Genomic DNA, 18,583 nt, shown 5'->3' with positions numbered 1-18,583 from the left:
ACAATGTAGATTAAGTAATCAAAAAACTATGTTAAAAGTGCTGGAACACCCAAGACCCTGTTGACATGGTCCCTTTTGCTTTTGCAGCAATTAAATGTGAAATAATATGATGAATCTCCACCAGTGCCCAAGAACCTTTTAGTAATTTGCAGAATTTTGTTTTAGAGATGCTTCCCATGTAACACGTTGAAAGGAAATGTTTGGACTTGGTTACCATGTTCATAAAGTGCTTTAGGGAAATGTTTCAGGCATGGTTACTGTGCACATAATGTGTTGTAAGGAAATGTTTCAGACATATATGTAATGTGTTGTAAGTTAATATTTTATTAGACATACTTACCCTGTAATTTGTTGTATGGTAATATTCCGTACATGCTTACCATGTAATATGTTGTACAGTAATACTTGAGACATGATTACTGTGTAGGCATACACTGCCCTCTGATGTAACCATCACAAGCAAAGTCAAAGGTTAAACTTTTTATGATCAGTATATACATTTATTATATATTTCATGTATTAATTTGATTACTGTTTCCTGTGTCAGTGAGGTAGAGCCATGAAACAGATGAAGAATGATCCATCTGCTCATATACAATAATTATACATGAATGCACATACATGTACATTTACATATATATACATATCAACATATACACATATACATACATATGGGAGAAAGAATACTTCCCACGCATTCACCGTGTGTTGTAGAAGGCCACTAAAGGGGATGGGAGCGGGGGCTTGAAACCCTTCCCTCCTTGTATTTTAACTTTTTAGGGGAAAGGGGAAACAGAAGAAGGAGTCACATGGGGAGTGCTCATCCTCCTCGAAGGCTCAGATTGGGGTGTCTAAATGTGTGTGGATGTAACCAAGATGAGAAAAAAGGAGAGATAGGTATTATGTTTGAGAAAAGGAACCTAGATGTTTTGGCTCTGAGTGAAACAAAGCTCAAGGGTAAAGGGGAAGAGTGGTTTGGGAATGTTTTGGGAGTAAAGTCGGGTTGGTGAGAGGACAAGAGCAAAGGAAGGAGTAGCACTACTCCTGAAGCAGGAGTTGTGGGAGTATGTGATAGAGTGTAAGAAAGTAAACTCTAGATTAATATGGGTAAAAGTGAAAGTGGATGGAGAGAGATGGGTGATTATTGGGGCCTATGCACCTGGGTATGAGAAGAAAGATCATTAGAGGCAAGTGTTTTGGGAGCAACTGAGTGAGTGTGTTAGCAGTTTTGATGCACGAGACCAGGTTATAGTGATAGGTGATTTGAATGCAAAGGTGAGTAATGTGGCAGTTGAGGGAATAATTGGTGTACATGGGGTGTTCAGTGTTGTAAGTGGAAATGGTGAAGAGCTTGTAGATTTGTGTGCTAAAAAAGGACTGGTGATTGGGAATACCTGGTTTAAAAAGAGAGATATACATAAGTATACGTATGTAAGTAGGAGAGATGGCCAGAGAGCATTATTCGAATATGTGTTAATTGATAGGTGTGTGAAACAGAGATTTTTGGATATTAATGTGCTGAGAGGTGCAAGTGGAGGGATGTTTGATCATTATCTTGTGAAGGTGAAGATTTGTAGAGGTTTTCAGAAAAGAAGAGAGAGTGTTGGGGTGAAGAAAGTGGTCAGAGTAAGTGAGCTTGGGAAGGAGGCTTGTGTGAGGAAGTACCAGGAGAGACTGAGTGCAGAATGGAAAAATGTGAGAGTAAAAGATGTAAGGGGAGTGGGGGAGGAATGGGATGTATTTAGGGAAGCAGTGATGGCTTGCGCAAAGGATGCTTGTGGCATGAGAAGCATGGGGGGTGGGCAAATTAGAAAGGGTATTGAGTGGTGGGATGAAGAAGTAAGATTATTAGTGAAAGAGAGGAGAGAGGCATTTGGATGATTTTTGGAGGGAAATAGTGCAAATGAGTGGGAGATGTATAAAAGAAAGAGGCAGGAAGTCAAGAGGAAGGTGCCAGAGATGAAGAAGAGGGCAAACGAGAGTTGGGGTGAGAGAGTATCATTAAATTTTAGGGAGAATAAAAAGATGTTTTGGAAGTAGGTAAATAAAGTGTGTAAGACTAGAGAACAAATGGGAACATCGGTGAAGGGGGCTAATGGGGAGGTGATAACAAGTAGTGGTGATGTGATGTATCGAGGATGAAGAAGTAAGATTATTAGTGAAAGAGAAGAGAGAGGCATTTGGATGATTTTTGGAGGGAAATAGTGCAAATGACAGGGAGATGTATAAAAGAAAGAGGCAGGAAGTCAAGAGGAAGGTGCAAGAGATGAAGAAGAGGGCAAATGAGAGTTGGGGTGAGAGAGTATCTTTAAATTTTAGGGAGAATAAAAAGATGTTTTGGAAGTAGGTAAATAAAGTGCGTAAGACAAGAGAACAAATGGGAACATCGGTGAAGAGGGCTAATGGGGAGGTGATAACAAGAAGTGGTGATGTGAGAAGGAGATGGAGTGAGTATTTTGAAGGTTTGTTGAATGTGTTAGATGATAGAGTGGCAGATATAGGGCCGAGGTGGTGTGCAGAGTGAGAAGATCAGGGAGAATGCTTTGATAAACAGATAAGAGGTAGTGAAAGCTTTGCGGAAGATGATAGCTGGCAAGGCGGCAGATTTGGATGATATTTCAGTGGAATTTATTAAAAAAGGGGGTGACTGTGTTGTTGACTGGTTGGTGAGAATATTCAATGTATGTATGGCTCATGGTGAAATGCCTGAGGATTGGTGGAATGCATGTATAGTCCCTTTGTACAAAGGAAAGGGGATAAAGGTGAGTGCTCAAATTGCAGAGGTAAAAGTTTGTTGAGTATTCCTGGGAAATTCTATGGGAGGGTATTGATTGGCAAGGTGAAGGTATGTACAGAACATCAGATTGGTTCGGAAGTGGTAGAGGATATTTGGATCAGATGTTTGCTTTGAAGAATGTATGGGAGAAATACTTAGAAAAACAAATGGATTTGTACATAGCTTTTATGGATCTGGAGAAGGCATATGATAGAGTTGATAGAGATGCTCTGTGGTAGGTATTAATAGTATATGGCGTGGGAGGTAAGTTGCTGGAAGCAGTGAAAAGTTTTCATCGAGGCTGTAAGGCATGTGTACGAGTAGCAGGAGAGGAAAGTGAATGGTTCTCAGTGAATGTCGGTTTGTGGCAGGGGTGCGTGATGTCTCCATGGTTGTTTAATTTGTTTATGGATGGGGTTGTTAGGGAGGTGAATGCAAGAGTTTTGGAGAGAGGGGCAAGTATGCAGTCTGTTGTGGATGAGAGGGCTTGGGAAGTGAGTCAGTTGTTGTTCTCCAGTGATACAGTGCTGGTGGCTGATATGGGTGAGAAACTGCAGAAGCTGGTGACTGAGTTTGGTAAAGTGTGTGAAAGAAGAAAGCTGAGAGTAGATGTGAATAATAGCAAGGTTATTAGGTACAGTAGGGTTGAGGGACAAGTCAATTGGGAGGTGAGTTTGAATGAAGAAAAACTGGAGGAAGTGAAGTGTTATAGATATCTAGGAGTGGATTTGGCTGTGGATGGAACCATGGAAGTGGAAGTGAGTCACAGGATGGGGGAGGGGGCGAAAGTTCTGAGAGTGTTGAATAATGTGTGGAAGGTGAGAACATTATCTCGGAAAGCAAAATTGGGTGTGTTTGAAGGAATAGTTGTTCCAACAATGTTATATGGTTGCGCAGCATGGGCTATAGATAGGGTTGTGCAGAGGAGGATGGATGTGTTGGAAATGAAATGTTTGAGGACAATATTTGGTGTGAGGTGGTTTGATCGAGTAAGTAATGAAAGGGTAAGAGAGATGTGTGGTGATAAAAAGAGTGTGCTTGAGAGAGCAGAAGAGGATGTTTTGAAATGGTTTGGTGACATGGAGAGAATGAGTGAGGAAAGATTGACAAAGAGGATATATGAGTTAGAGGTGGAGGGAATGAAGAGAAGTGGGAGACCAAATTGAAGGTGGAAGGATGGAGTGAAAAAGATTCTGAGCGATTGGGGCCTGAACATGCAGGAGGGTGAAAGGCATGCAAGGAATAGAGTGAATTGGAATGATGTGGTATACCGGGGTCGACAATTTCTCTCAGCTTTCTTCTTCAGACATTTTTTCAAACTCAGTCACCAACTTCTGGAGTTTCTCACAGTCACCAGTGCTGTATCATCAGCAAAGATCAACCGACTCACTTCCCAGGCCATCTCATCCCCAACAGACTTCATACTAGCCCCTCTCTTCAAAACTTGCATTTACCTCTCTAACTGCATCATCCATAAACAAATTAAACAACCAAGGACGCATGACACATCCTTGCTGCAGACCATCCTTCATTGGGAACCAATCACTCTCCTCTCTTCCTACTTGTACACATGCCTTACACCCTCAATAAAAACTTTTCGCTGCTTCTAGCAAGTTGCCTCCCACACCATATACTCTTAATACCTTCCATAGAGCATCTCTATCACCCCTATCATATGCCTTCTCCAGATCTATAAATGGTACATACAAATCCATCCATTTTTCTAAGTATTTTTTTCACACATTCTTTAAAGTAAACACCTGATCCACACATCCTCTACCACTTCTGACACCACACTGCTCCTCCCCAATCTGATGCTCTGTACATGCCTTCACCCTCTCAGTCAGTACCCTTCTTTATAGTTTTCTGGGGATACTCAACAAACTTATGCCTCTGTAGTTTGAACACTCACCTTTGTCCCCTTTGCCTTTGTACAGTGGCACTGTGCATGCATTGTGCCAATCCTCAGGCACTTCACCGTGATCCATATATACATTGAATATCCTTACCAACCAATCAACAACACAATGGATCAGGTGTTTGCTTTGAAGAATGTATGTGAGAAATACTTAGAAAAACAAATGGATTTGTACGTAGCATTTATGGATCTGGAGAAGGCATACGATAGAGTTGATAGAGATTCTCTGTGGTAGGTATTGATAGTATATGGTGTGGGAGGTAAGTTGCTGGAAGCAGTGAAAAGTTTTTATCGAGGCTGTAAGGCATGTGTACGAGTAGCAGGAGAGGAAAGTGAATGGTTCTCAGTGAATGTTGGTTTGTGGCAGGTGTTGCTTTGAAGAATGTATGTGAGAAATACTTAGAAAAACAAATGGATTTGTACGTAGCATTTATGGATCTGGAAAAGGCATATGATACAGTTGATAGAGATGCTCTGTGGTAGGTATTAATAGTTTATGGTGTGGGAGGTAAGTTGCTGGAAGCAGTGAAAAGTTTTTATCGAGGATGTAAGGCATGTGTATGAGTAGCAGGAGAGGAAAGTGAATGGTTCTCAGTGAATGTCGGTTTGTGGCAGGGGTGCGTGATGTCTCCATGGTTGTTTAATTTGTTTATAGATGGGGTTGTTAGGGAGGTGAATGCAAGAGTTTTGGAGAGAGGGTCAAGTATGCAGTCTGTTGTGGATGAGAGGGCTTGGGATGTGAGTCAGTTGTTGTTCTTTGATGATACAGTGCTGATGGCTGATATGGGTGAGAAACTGCAGAAGCTGGTGACTGAATTTGGTAAAGTGTGTGAAAGAAGAAAGCTGAGAGTAAATGTGAATAAGAGCAAGGTTATTAGGCACAGTAGGATTGAGGGACAAGTCAATTGGGAGGTGAGTTTGAATGAAGAAAAACTGGAGGAAGTGAAGTGTTTTAGATATCTAGGAGTGCATCTGGCAGTGGATGGAACCATGGAAGCGGAAGTGAGTCACAGGATGGGGAGGGGGCGAAAGTTCTGAGAGTGTTGAAAAATGTGTGGAAGGCGAGAACATTATCTCGGAAAGCAAAAATGGGTATGTTTGAGGGAATAGTTGTTCCAACAATGTTATATGGTTGCGCGGCATGGGCTATAGATAGGGTTGTGCGGAGGAGGATGGATGTGTTGGAAATGATGTTTGAGGACAATATGTGGTGGTGTGAGGTTGGCTGATCAAGTAAGTAATGAAAGGGTAATAGAGATGCGTGGTGATAAAACTGGTTTGGTGACATGGAGAGAATGAGTGAGGAAAGATTGACAAAGAGGATATATGTGTCAGAGGTGGAGGGAACAAGGAGAAGTGGGAGACCAAATTGGAGGTGGAAGGATGGATTGAAAATGAATTTGAGTGATAGGGGCCTGAACATGCAGGAGGATGAAAGGCATGCAAGGAATAAAGTGAATTGGAATGATGTGGTATACCAGGGTCGACAATTTCTCTCAGCTTTCTTCTTCACACACTTTTTCAAACTCAGTCACCAACTTCTGGACTTTCTCACAGTCACCAGTGCTGTATCATCAGGAAACATCAACCAACTCACTTCCCAGGCCATCTCATCTCTAACAGACTTCACACTAGCCCCTCTCTTCAAAATTTGCATTTACCTCCCTAACTGCCTCATCCATAAACAAATTAAACAACCAAGGGCGCATGACACACCCTTGCTGCAGACCATCCTTCATTGGGAACCAGTCACTCTCCTCTCTTTCTACTTGTACACATGCCTTACACCCTTGATAAAAACTTTTCACTGCTTCTAGCAACTTGCCTCCCACACCATAAACTCTTAATACCTTCCACAGAGCATCTCTATCACCCCTATCATATGCCTTCTCCAGATCTATAAATGGTACATACAAATCCATCTGTTCTTCTAAGTATTTTTTTCACACATTCTTTAAAGTAAACACCTGATCCACACATCCTCTACCACTTCTGAAACCATGCTGCTGCTCCCCAATCTGATGCTCTGGTACATGCCTTCACCCTCTCATTCAGTACCCTTCTTTATAATTTTCTGGGGATACTCAACAAACTTATGCCTCTGTAGTTTGAACACTCACCTTTGTCCCCTTTGCCTTTGTACAGTGGCACTGTGCATGCATTGTGCCAATCCTCAGGCACTTCACCATGATCCATATATACATTGAATATCCTTACCAACCAATCAACAACACAGTCACCCACTTTCTTAATAAATTTACTGCAGTACCATCCAAACCCGCCACTTGCTGGATTTCATCTTCCACAATGCTTTCACCACCTCTTCTCTCTTCACTAAACCACTCTCTTAACTCTCACTTCACATACCACCCTGACCAAAACACAACCACTCTCTTAACTCTCACTTCACATACCACCCTGACCAAAACACCCTACATCTGCAGCTCTGTCATCAAACACGTTCAGCAAACCTTCATCACTCCCTGTTATCTCTTTCCCCCTTGTCCCTTTTGCCGATGTTCCCATTTGTTCTCTTGTCTTACATACATTATTTATCTCCTTCCAAAACATCTTTTTATTCTCCCTAAAGTTTAATGATACTCTTTCACACCTCAACTCTCATTTGCCCTCTTTTTCAACCCTTGCACCTTTCTCTTAACCTCCTGCCACTTTCTTTTATACATCTCCCAGTCATTTGCACTCCTTCCTTGTAAGTATTGTCCAAATGCCTCTCTTTTCCCTTTCAATGACGACTTAAGTTCTTCATCCCATCACACTTTATCCTTTCTAATCTGCCCACTTCTCACCTTTCTCATGGCACATGCCATCACTGCTTCCTTAAATACATCCCATTCCTCACCCACTCCCCTCACATCATTTGCTCTCACCTTTTGCCCTTCTACACTTAATCTCTCATGGTACTTCCTCGCACCCGTCTCCCTTCCAAGCTCACTTACTCTCTCCACTCTCTTCACCCCGACATGCTCTCTTTTTTGAAAACCCCTACAAATCTTCACCTTCGCCTCCACAAGATAGTGATTAGAGATCCCACCAGCTGCCTCTCTCAGCACATTAACATCCAAGAGCCTCTCTTTAACACACCTATCAATGAACATGTAATCTGATAATGCCCTTTGACGATCTCTCCTACTCACATACGTATATTTGTGAATATATCTCTTTTAAACCAGGTATTCTTTTAAACCAGGTATTCCCAATCACCAGTCTTTTTCAAGCACACAAATCCACAAGCTCCTCACCATTTCCATTCACAACACTGAATACTCCATGTACACCAATTATACCCTCAAATACCAGATTACTCACCTTCACATTTAAATCACCTGTCACTGAACCTTGTCTTGTGCACCAAAGCTGCTGACACACTCACTCAGCTGCTCCCACATCAATTGCCTCTCAAGATCATTCTTCTCATGACCAGGTGCATAAGCACCAGTAATCACTCATCTCCCTCCATCCACTTTTAGTTTTACCCACATCAATCTAGAATTTACTTCCTTACACTATCACACACTCCCACAACTGCTTCAGAGAGAGAGAGAGAGAGAGAGAGAGAGAGAGAGAGAGAGAGAGAGAGAGAGAGAGAGAGAGAGAGATTTTCTACTGACATATGTTAATGTAAAATTGAAACCGACAACTGTTTCTTATGATAAGCCAGTATGTGTTTTAGGGGTGTATGTTTAACACTCTTTACAACTGTGTGGAGTGAAAGAAGAATTGAAAAATGAGTAACTCAGCAGTGGTAATCTGTTATGTACAGGGCAGTGCAGTTCACAGGCAAACTGCTACTGTTACTGCAGGAGCAGAAAAAGAGGTGAGGTGTGAATCTCATGTTGTTCCTGAAAGAAAGATTAGTTATTGCTCAATGTCTTGTGATGTTAATGCAGGAGTGAGGAGGCGTTGCTAAGTCTCCATGTTCATACTGCTGTCGAGGTCTCGTTGCTGTGCTATAAACGCTGCTGGAGATGGAGAAGGCATTGCCGAGGTCATGTAATTTTGTTGCAGGAAGGTGGAAGCGTTCTTAGGATCCAGGTTGTGATGCAGAAGGCGGAGAGAGGCGTTGCCAAGGTCCTGTTTTTGCGATTTAGACAGAGGGCCCTTTGCTGTGGTCCTGTGGCCATGATACAGGTGGGAAGAGGCATTGCAGAGCTCCTGTATTTGTGTTCTATGATGAAGGTGTTACTGAGGTGCTGCAGGAGGCAGGAGGCATTGCCGAGGTCCTATGGCTGTGTCGTAAGAGGGAAGAGATGTTGCTGAGGTCCTGTAATTGTGCTGCAAGAGGAGATACTGCCGAGTTCCCATGGTGAAACCTGCTGCAGGAAGGTGGCTGTAGAGGGATGAGGAGTGGCCGAGGTTACATGGCTAAAAAACGTTTTCAGTTGTACATATTTGATGTCTGAAGCTGATCGTCTGACCTCCATGGTGGCGGGCATAAAATAGGCCCATTGCACCTGATACCCTATGAAGAGTGAATTATGACTGCATGAAGGAAAGGTCTGCTTAACACCGCGACTTTCACACCATCTGGGGTGTGAATTAGATTGCAGGGAGGAAAGCACTGTAGCAAGTTGGAGAAATGCATTCATGTCAGGAACCCTGTGGCTGTGTGCAAGGAGGATTTTGGAGCACTGGGGAGTACTACAACAATATTTCTCTTACTTCCTTTCGTTGGCGGACATTGGATGTTGTTGAGGTAGTTCTCATAGCGACTAGACGTTTGGTGTTAGTGGAAAAGAGGGGGACAGCTGGGGGTCAAGTTAGGAGCACCCCTGTGAAAGTCTGGTGATCCGTGGAGTCACATGGAGGAGACTTTTGTGTTCTAGCATGACTGATTGCGACATCCTGTGACGGCCAGGGACTGTGGAAAAGGGTTTTAGGGTAGCTTTGGGATGTAGTGTGTACTAAGGGTTGGATAGATCTTGATGTTACAATCATGTGTGATATGGTCAAGGACACGTAGCTTGGCAAGTAGCATTGTCGTGTATCACACCTGAATTCTCTCAAGTTACTCAGCGGTTCATCTGTTTGGAGGTGTTAAGTGTAATTTGTTTTTGAAATGGTGAAGGGATGTGGAACACTGGTAACACAGCAACGCTGTGATAAGAGCAACTCATGGGCGAGCTGTTACTATTGGTGCAGGAACGGAGAGAATGGTGAGGTAGGAGTCCCGAAGTGCTGCTGCAGACGGGGAAGAGGTATTGCAGATGACCCGTGGTTGTGCAGCAAGAGGGAGGAGGCGCTGGAAAGGTTTTATGTCGTGCCTTCAGGAGGTAGGAGGTATGGCTGAGGTCCTGTGCTTGTGCTGCAGGTACGAGGGGGCGTTGTTGAGGTCCTGCCGGAAAGATGTAGCGTTATTGAGGTTTCGCGTCTGTGTTGCAGGAGGGTGGAAGTATAATCAAATTGCGTGGCTTTGCTGCAGGAGGAATGAGATGATGCCGAGTTTTTGTCATAGTGGTGCTACTGCTGCAGGAAAGAGGCATTGCCAAGGTTCCACGGTGCTGACGTTGCGCAAGAGATGAGACCTGAGCTGGCCTATGTCACATAGCTCAAGACGTTACGTGGCGGATGTACGTGTGTGTACTTGATGTCGGTAGCTGACTGGCTGATGACCTCTAGGCAGAGCTGCACAACTTCAGAAATCCATTTTAGTAACTGAGACTCTGACTTCGCGTCTGGATATGTGAAGTGACGTGTCAGTTATGCCATCTTGGGTGTGAGACATGAGTGTTTGTTGAGCAAGGCGACGCCCTTCTCCTTCACACAATGTTGTCATACAGAGAGCCCACACGGACTCTTGGTGCGGCCAACTGAACTAGAACTCACGCTGGGAAAACCTCGGCACAATATCTTGAAACAGTGCTTCTTGGTTCTCACAGTTGCTGATTCTGACACAACGGTTTACTATAAAACTCTGTACATCCACTTTACACATACATTATTCTACTTAAAAATGTATGTTACTTCTGCCTCATGATATTATCATACATTTTCAGTGACAGTGAATTTCGTACCTGCAACAGATTTCACACGACCGGAAAATCAGATGTTATTGTCAAAAGTTGTGAAAAAAAGTTCAGCTGATATTGTTTTTGTAAGGAAACAAAACTCATCCTGTTAGAGTACGCTACCACATAGAGTAACACACACACACACACACACACACACACACACACATACACACCTAACTAGGTAACTACATATATAATTACACAATACAGACAGCATACATTAACTTACGAAATCGTATGGTAGGAAAGAATGTTCCAGAGTGTTAAACTCCTTAGGTGCAGATAGGTAATTATCGACACGCGCTTTCTGCTAATACTTATGTAATGAGCAATTTATACATTAAAAAAATGGACGCAATATAAATTTGTGGCTCTTAAAAGGGAAGGTCAACTGTTCAACAGGAAACCCTGTGCACAAATACTAACGGGCGTGTATGATGTTTACAGTAGTTCCTGGTCATGAGGAGCGCGAAGTTCGATCTTGGGGAAGGGGTCAATGATAGCAATCGGCGACACTGATGAGAATGGTGCAGCATACCCATGAGTAATATTATGTGCTATCTCTTTATGGGGTCCTACCTGTGTTATGAATTTTCCAATGGTAGCTGCATTTTATCAAAACCTTTCCTCTCTGACCAATCCTCACTGTTTCACGTATGTGTGTGTGTGTGTGTGTGTGTTTAATTACCTATTTGTACTCCACGGATTGGGGGGGAGGGGGGTCTACACTTGTGGGGCCCCATCTCTTCAACGTTCTTAACAATCATTCAACTTTTGAACTTTGGATGCAGCCCATATTCACTTTCAGTAGTTAACTATTTCATTGATCCCTCTCTCTCTCTCTCTCTCTCTCTCTCTCTCTCTCTCTCTCTCTCTCTCTCTCTCTCTCTCTCTCTCTCTCGGAAAGGATCACAATTTTGCGCGTGATCAAGTATATCCCTCTATTATGGGGACAATTTGTAAATTCACCTTCTTGTCCACATAAGTTTATGATACGCTCGTTGTCTGTCTTGGACAATCGCATGTTTACCGAATGGCGTCCTACCTAAGTCTCTTCGTTTTATATCAGCTGACTGCTATATTTCTCTCTTGTGTCTCCCCTGATGTGATTATTACGCGGAACTTACCGTGTTTCATTTTCCCCGTGGACTCGTAGGAATATATATATATATATATATATATATATATATATATATATATATATATATATATATATATATATATGCTTAATTCCTGTTAAGTTTCTTGTTTAACTTTATGCTATATCCTCCGATTGCTCTATCGCAGCATTTCCCTCAGAACTGTCCTCTGTCATAGAGCTAACTTAGAAACTTTAAGATTGTGATCAGGTCACCCCATACTCTTTTCTCTTCGTTGTTGGGCAAATTTCAGATCTCTAAGCTTTCTCTACAACTCAGCGCTTAATTATGGTACTAATTCTCTGTTGCTATATTCTTGACCTTCTCTGTTTTCCTCTGCTTATAAGTGCAGCTGTCAAATCTGGGAACCATGTTCAACTTCTGACCTAATCTAAGATTTAGATTATTTCTTTTTCCATTTTTCTTAATGGTGTACAAGTATTTGTCAACGGACAGTTTGTCTTCCTAACTACCATCTTGGCAACTGGATTGGGACGATATCTTTTTTGATGTTGAAGGTTGATAAAAAAAAAAAAGGGGGGGGGGGGAGGGAAGAAGAGACAAGGGACAGTATTTACGAATTTTGGAGGAAGTAAAAAAAAAAATTTTAAATGTGCCAGATCATATTTGTTGAGAAAGACATGAAAGGGAAGAGTTCCGCAGCTTCGAGGTATAGGGAAAGAAACAGTTATCAAAATGGCCCATCCTTGAGTTGCCAACGACCACAGTAATCATGTGATGAAACAGATTGCCGAGTATTGTGTGGTGTGGCTGGTGGTAGAGGTCACACAAACAACCAACTCTCAGGAGCAAAAACCAAATTAATGCCTCGTGAAGAGGGAAAGTAAACCAACAATGAGGCGTAGGGAAAGCGGGTCAAGTTTGGCAGTTATCTGGGACAGTTTATATGTCAGACCGCTTTCGACTCATCTCTGTCAGGTAAGGATGCAAAGCTTGAACCATCCCAGATGTGAGAGCAGTACTCCATACAAGGACGGACCTGTGCCTTGTAGAAACGGAAAAACTGCTCGAAAGAAAATAAATTTTAACAAACAGAGCTCCCAGTTCCTAAGAACTCCTCTGTTCTCACAAACAGGATCCTACAATTTATTTCCTAGATTTTTTTCCACCCAGGCTTTTTTTTTTTTTTGTCTCATCTGTGACCTTTCCTCATTGTTATACATTTTCTTAGGTTGAATTTCATCAACCATGTATCAGACCAACTTTAGTTTGCATAAATCCCGTTTTTGGTTGATAGTCCTATTTCCTTTTCATTTCGCTCTTGGCTTTGGCATAAACCACAAACATATTGAGATAGAAGTCCGATCCTTCTGGCAGGTCAGTTAAAGTCTGGCAGTGTGTGTGTGTGTGTGTGTGTGTGTGTGTGTGTGTGTGTTTAATTCCCATACCTCTACAATGTAAGTTTACTCTCGGGAATTTTCACATTAACTTTACAGTTATGCGATTTTTTTTTCCATTTTTGTGTTGTCCATATTCGTTTTCATAATTTAGCCTTTTTCCAGTCATCCACCTCTTTATAATAATAAAGGAACGTTTTCGTATAATTCCTTATATGTTTCTTGGTTTCTCGCAATGTCTTTGAGAATTACAACACCCTTATTAGCGTACAGTAATTACCGCACTCCGTTTCTTCAAGGAAGGTGATCAGAAGGGTGATACATACACTAATTTAGTCTAAACGTATGCTGTAATAATATATTTTTTTCGATGTATTCATACGCGAACGGTTTCCGATTCCTGCAGGCTTGGGATCCTGTTTACGTTAGGTCTTATTAGGGTTTAGGTAAGGGTGTCTTGTTGGTTGGAAAAAATGGCGATGAACTTTTCCTGTAGAACGATTGAATATCAAAGCATCGGACTAAATCGCAAAATGTCGCGTGTACGTTCTATCGGTTCCCAGACTCCGAAAACGGGAACCTGTCACCTGTTCCGGAGACTCTCGCTTAATGTTAACCAACAAACAGCTTACCTACGTAACAATTTAAACACATGTTGCACGCAGGATGATGATGATGGGAAGTGTAAAATTGTGTGATATATTACTGTCTATAAACTACAAGTCGTGAAAGTTGTGTATATTAGATCATTCCAAGAACAATAAATGACAGCAAAATGAACCGTCAGCTCTGGCTGCCACCAGGCTGGCTTTGGCGTTCAGTTCTGCCATCACCTCAATCTAGACGAGAGATCTCCTGTTAGTCCAGTAAACTAAGCATCCGTGGCCATTTACATAGAACGAATGTATATAGTCTTCGAATTACCATCAGCGCCCAAAGAAGATGTCAAGGATTATTGGGATGGTGAATGTAGCTAGACGTTGGCCGATATGGTGATCTTGGCTGTTGGTAAACCTAAAGCCCAAACAGCCATTCAACTATCCCACCTACATGGTACCTCCATAACAGACAACAGAGCGAGGCTACTTACTATACTGGCGATGGCGATGCCCATGGAAGCGCTCCGGAGGCTGATCCCACAGCAGAAGCTGCTTAAGATACACTTCGCTTCCGTCATTCTGGGGAAACAAATATATTGAAACAGAGACCGATAAATGGCATTCAGATAGATATATTGAACGCGAGGGCTACCATGAAGAGTTGAAAGCATCATCAGAGTGAAGTCACGTGTTACGTGCTTGATGAATGGGGTGATGGTGGTTTTCATTGATGGCTGAGATGTGTACATGTAGTATAAAGTACCGCAGGTTAGAAAGAAAAAAGTCAAATTGGACGTGGGACGGAAAGACTGAAGGTGAGGCGCAAGTACTAGTGGTGTAGGAGCTGAAAATACCACGGTAAAAACCAGCTATAATCAGCAGGTATGATAAAGTATTTATATCAAGCCCAGTTGAGTAGCTGCATAATCACGATTATTTTTTTTTTCACAGGTATTTAAGTCATCCATGAAAGATATATAGTAAATCTTAGGGAATGAAACGTTAAGAAGGAATAAGATTGCACCAATGACCAAAGCACAGTATACTGGGAGGGGCCGAGGGAAAGGCGAAGCCTCTCGACCTACAACTGAACTGAACTTTCACAGAGCTTGCGACACTGGCACGTTTCCGCTCGTTCACCAACCATGTTTGAAGTTCAGATAAAATCAATATACGGCGCTCGTGCAACAGGGGCTAGTTAAATTCTGAGATCTTTTTCATAGCTTTCATCTTTTTAAAAATCACCTTTAAATGGGGTATTGAAATAGAATCGTTTACACACATTTTCATAAAATGAGAACCTTAGTTAATGAGTGTATGTTTTTATTTTTTTTTTTTTTTTTTTTTTTTATACTTTGTCGCTGTCTCCCGCATTTGCGAGGTAGCGCAAGGAAACAGACGAAAGAAATGGCCCCCCCCCCCCATACACATGTACATACACACGTCCACACACGCAAATATACATACCTACACAGCTTTCCATGGTTTACCCCAGATGCTTCACATGCCTTGATTCAATCCACTGACAGCACGTCAACCCCTGTATACCACATCGCTCCAATTCACTCTATTCCTTGCCCTCCTTTCACCCTCCTGCATGTTCAGGCCCCGATCACACAAAATCTTTTTCACTCCATCTTTCCACCTCCAATTTGGTCTCCCTCTTCTCCTCGTTCCCTCCACCTCCGACACGTATATCCTCTTGGTCAATCTTTCCTCACTCATTCTCTCCATGTGCCCAAACCATTTCAAAACACCCTCTTCTGCTCTCTCAACCACGCTCTTTTTATTTCCACACATCTCTCTTACCCTTACGTTACTTACTCGATCAAACCACCTCACACCACACATTGTCCTCAAACATCTCATTTCTAGCACATCCATCCTCCTGCGCACAACTCTATCCATAGCCCACGCCTCGCAACCATACAGCATTGTTGGAACCACTATTCCTTCAAACATACCCATTTTTGCTTTCCGAGATAATGTTCTCGACTTCCACACATTTTTCAAGGCTCCCAAAATTTTCGCCCCCTCCCCCACCCTATGATCCACTTCCGCTTCCATGGTTCCATCCGCTGACAGATCCACTCCCAGATATCTAAAACACTTCACTTCCTCCAGTTTTTCTCCATTCAAACTCACCTCCCAATTGACTTGACCCTCAACCCTACTGTACCTAATAACCTTGCTCTTATTCACATTTACTCTTAACTTTCTTCTTCCACACACTTTACCAAACTTATATATGTATGTATTGCCTCCCCAGTTTATATGGAAACAAGTGCAACATGATGATATCAGTATAGCACTGGGCAAATTCTTGATAAAACACCTGAAAAGAAAGAGAGAAAAGGTTTAGAAACGAGCCACATTTCCGCTTGATAATCAAGCCGCCTGCGGCACTCGCAGATCATCCCAGTCGTTACCAGTTTGAACGCTCCGCCTCTTCCTCATTCCCTAAGTTAGTTGCCATTGGTGCGCTTTTCTCCTTATTGATGACACATACTCATCTCACCCATAGCTACTCAAAGTCAAGTGGTGAAGAAAGACAGGTTCCCTATTGTCACCCATGTTGGTCAAATTTGACAATAAAACACATTTCGTAGAATGTATTCTTTTTAATCGAGAGCGGAGAGCAAATTCATTACATGGCGACAGCTGTCATATTGACAGGTTAATGAAAGTTGTAAAGCTAATGAATTTTTATGAATTTTAACATCTGTTAATTTATATATTATACATGTGTACGTATGTATATTTGTGTATGTATATGTATATATTTGTATGTACATATATTTTCAATTTTTTGACAAATGAATTTCTAAGAATATTTTACTCTGTACTAATCTGCCATTCTTCACTAAGACTTCCCTGGTATTTCTTCACGCACGTCTCTTTTCTAAGCACACTTTCACCACTTTCTTCTCACTCATATCCTTTCCTCTTTTACGAAAAACTACAAGTTTTCACCCTTGCCTCCTCCAGGTAACGGTTAGACGTTCCATCAGCTGCCCCTCTCAGCAAATTCACATCCAAGAGTCTCTTACAAGCCTATCAGTCATATATAATCCAGTATTGATCGCCTGCCATCTTTCCTACCCTCCCTAAAGTATACCTATGTATATCCTTTTTAAACCAGGTATTTCCCATTATCTTTTTTCCCAGCGCTCAAATCGACAAGCACTACACCATTTCTGTTCACTTTTCTGCATGCCCCATGCCCTCCTGTTACACCCGCCACTGCCACATTACTCAGTTTTATGCATCAGGCCACGAGAAGGACGAAGAAGAAAAGAAAGGCGGGTACTTTTGATTGCAGTTGAGTGGGTGTGTCACCTGTTATAAAGCAAGAGATCGGGTATCAGTGATGGGAGGTGGGCAGATTAGAAAGGGTCGTGAGTGGTGGGTTGAAGAAGTAAGATTGTTAGTGAAAGACACAAGTGAGGCGTTTGGACGATATTTTAAGAGTAGTGCAACTGACCGGGAGAAGTATAAAAGAAAGCAGCAAAAGGCAAGAGAAAGGTTCAAGAGTTGAAAAAGAGGGCAAATAACAGTTGGGACGAGAGAGTATCAATGAATTTTAGGGAGATTAAAAAGATGTTTTGGAAGGAGGTAAATAACGTGCTTTAGACAAGAGAACAAATGGGAAAACGGTAAAGGGAGTGAGTGGGGAAGTGATAAAAGATAGTGATGGAGTGAGTATTTTGAAGGTTTGTTGAATGTGTTTGATGATAGAGTGGCAGATATAGGTTGTTTTGGTCGGGATGGTGCACGATGTGAAAGGGTTAGGGAGAATGATTTGGTGAAGAGAGAAGAGGTAGTGAAAGCTTTGTGGAAGATGAAATTCGGCAAGGCGGTGGGTTTGGATGGTATTGCAGTGGAATTTATTAAGAAAGGGGGTGACTGTGTTGTTGATTGGTTGGTAAGGATAATCATTGTATGTACGGACTATGGAGAAGTGCATATGAACGCGCACCTTCGTAGAACATACAAACCCCCAACAGCCAAGATCGAACCCGCGACCCTTGTGCAACAGGCTGTCGCTAGACTATGATCGCCCCTAATAGGGAAATAACTATTCGAATACTATGTACTCGAATACCCTTCGTCTCACTTTGGTGAGCAATGGGGTCTACACCGGTCATTTCCCATCAGGCTCACAGAGCCAGCTGATAGCATTTTACCGAACCTAACTGTATATATATGTATATGTGTGTGTGTGTGTGTGTGTGTTTGTGTGATTGGATGGATCATTCTTCGTCTGTTTCCTGGCGCAACGTCGCTGACGCGGGAAACAGCGATTATGTGTGTGTGTATATATATATATATATATATATATATATATATATATATCTTTTTTATTATTATTATACTTTGTCGTAGTCTTCCGCGATAGCGAGGTAGCACAAGGAAACAGACGAAAGAATGGCCCATCCCACCCACATACACATGTATATACATACACCCCCACATACGCACATATACATACCTATATATTTCATTATACATACACAGACATATACGTATATACACATTTACATATGCATACTTGCTGCCATCATCCATTCCCATCGCCATCCCGCCACGCATGAAATGGCACCCCCCTCTCCCCCGCGTGCGCAAGGTAGCGCTAGGAAGACAACAAAGGCCACATTCGTTCACACTCAGTCACTAGTTGTCATGTGTAATGTACCGAAACCATAGCTCCCTTTCCATATCCAGGCCCCACAAAACTTTCCATGGTTTACACCAGACGCTTCA

At 42.2% G+C, this 18,583-nt stretch overlaps 1 protein-coding gene and 1 long non-coding RNA gene across 3 annotated transcripts in view; one reads left to right on the top strand and one right to left on the bottom strand.

The window, feature by feature from the left end:
• Positions 1 to 670, top strand: part of LOC139762012 (uncharacterized) — a 48,781-nt gene extending 48,111 nt beyond the window's left edge. The window contains exon 3 of the long non-coding RNA XR_011715660.1: positions 88 to 670. This is a non-coding gene — a long non-coding RNA (uncharacterized lncRNA). The remainder of the gene's footprint in view (positions 1 to 87) is intronic.
• LOC139761995 (uncharacterized) overlaps positions 1 to 18,583 on the bottom strand; it is a 124,342-nt gene that overhangs the window by 20,934 nt on the left and 84,825 nt on the right. For both annotated transcript variants that reach the window (XM_071686778.1, XM_071686786.1), the window contains exon 2: positions 14,311 to 14,398. In XM_071686778.1, the coding sequence (XP_071542879.1) occupies positions 14,311 to 14,398 (88 nt within the window). The remainder of the gene's footprint in view (positions 1 to 14,310; positions 14,399 to 18,583) is intronic.

This window comes from Panulirus ornatus, chromosome 3 (assembly GCF_036320965.1).
Source record: "Panulirus ornatus isolate Po-2019 chromosome 3, ASM3632096v1, whole genome shotgun sequence".
Taxonomy (NCBI): Eukaryota; Metazoa; Arthropoda; class Malacostraca; order Decapoda; family Palinuridae; genus Panulirus; species Panulirus ornatus.
This window is presented reverse-complemented; position numbering and strand designations above follow the sequence as displayed.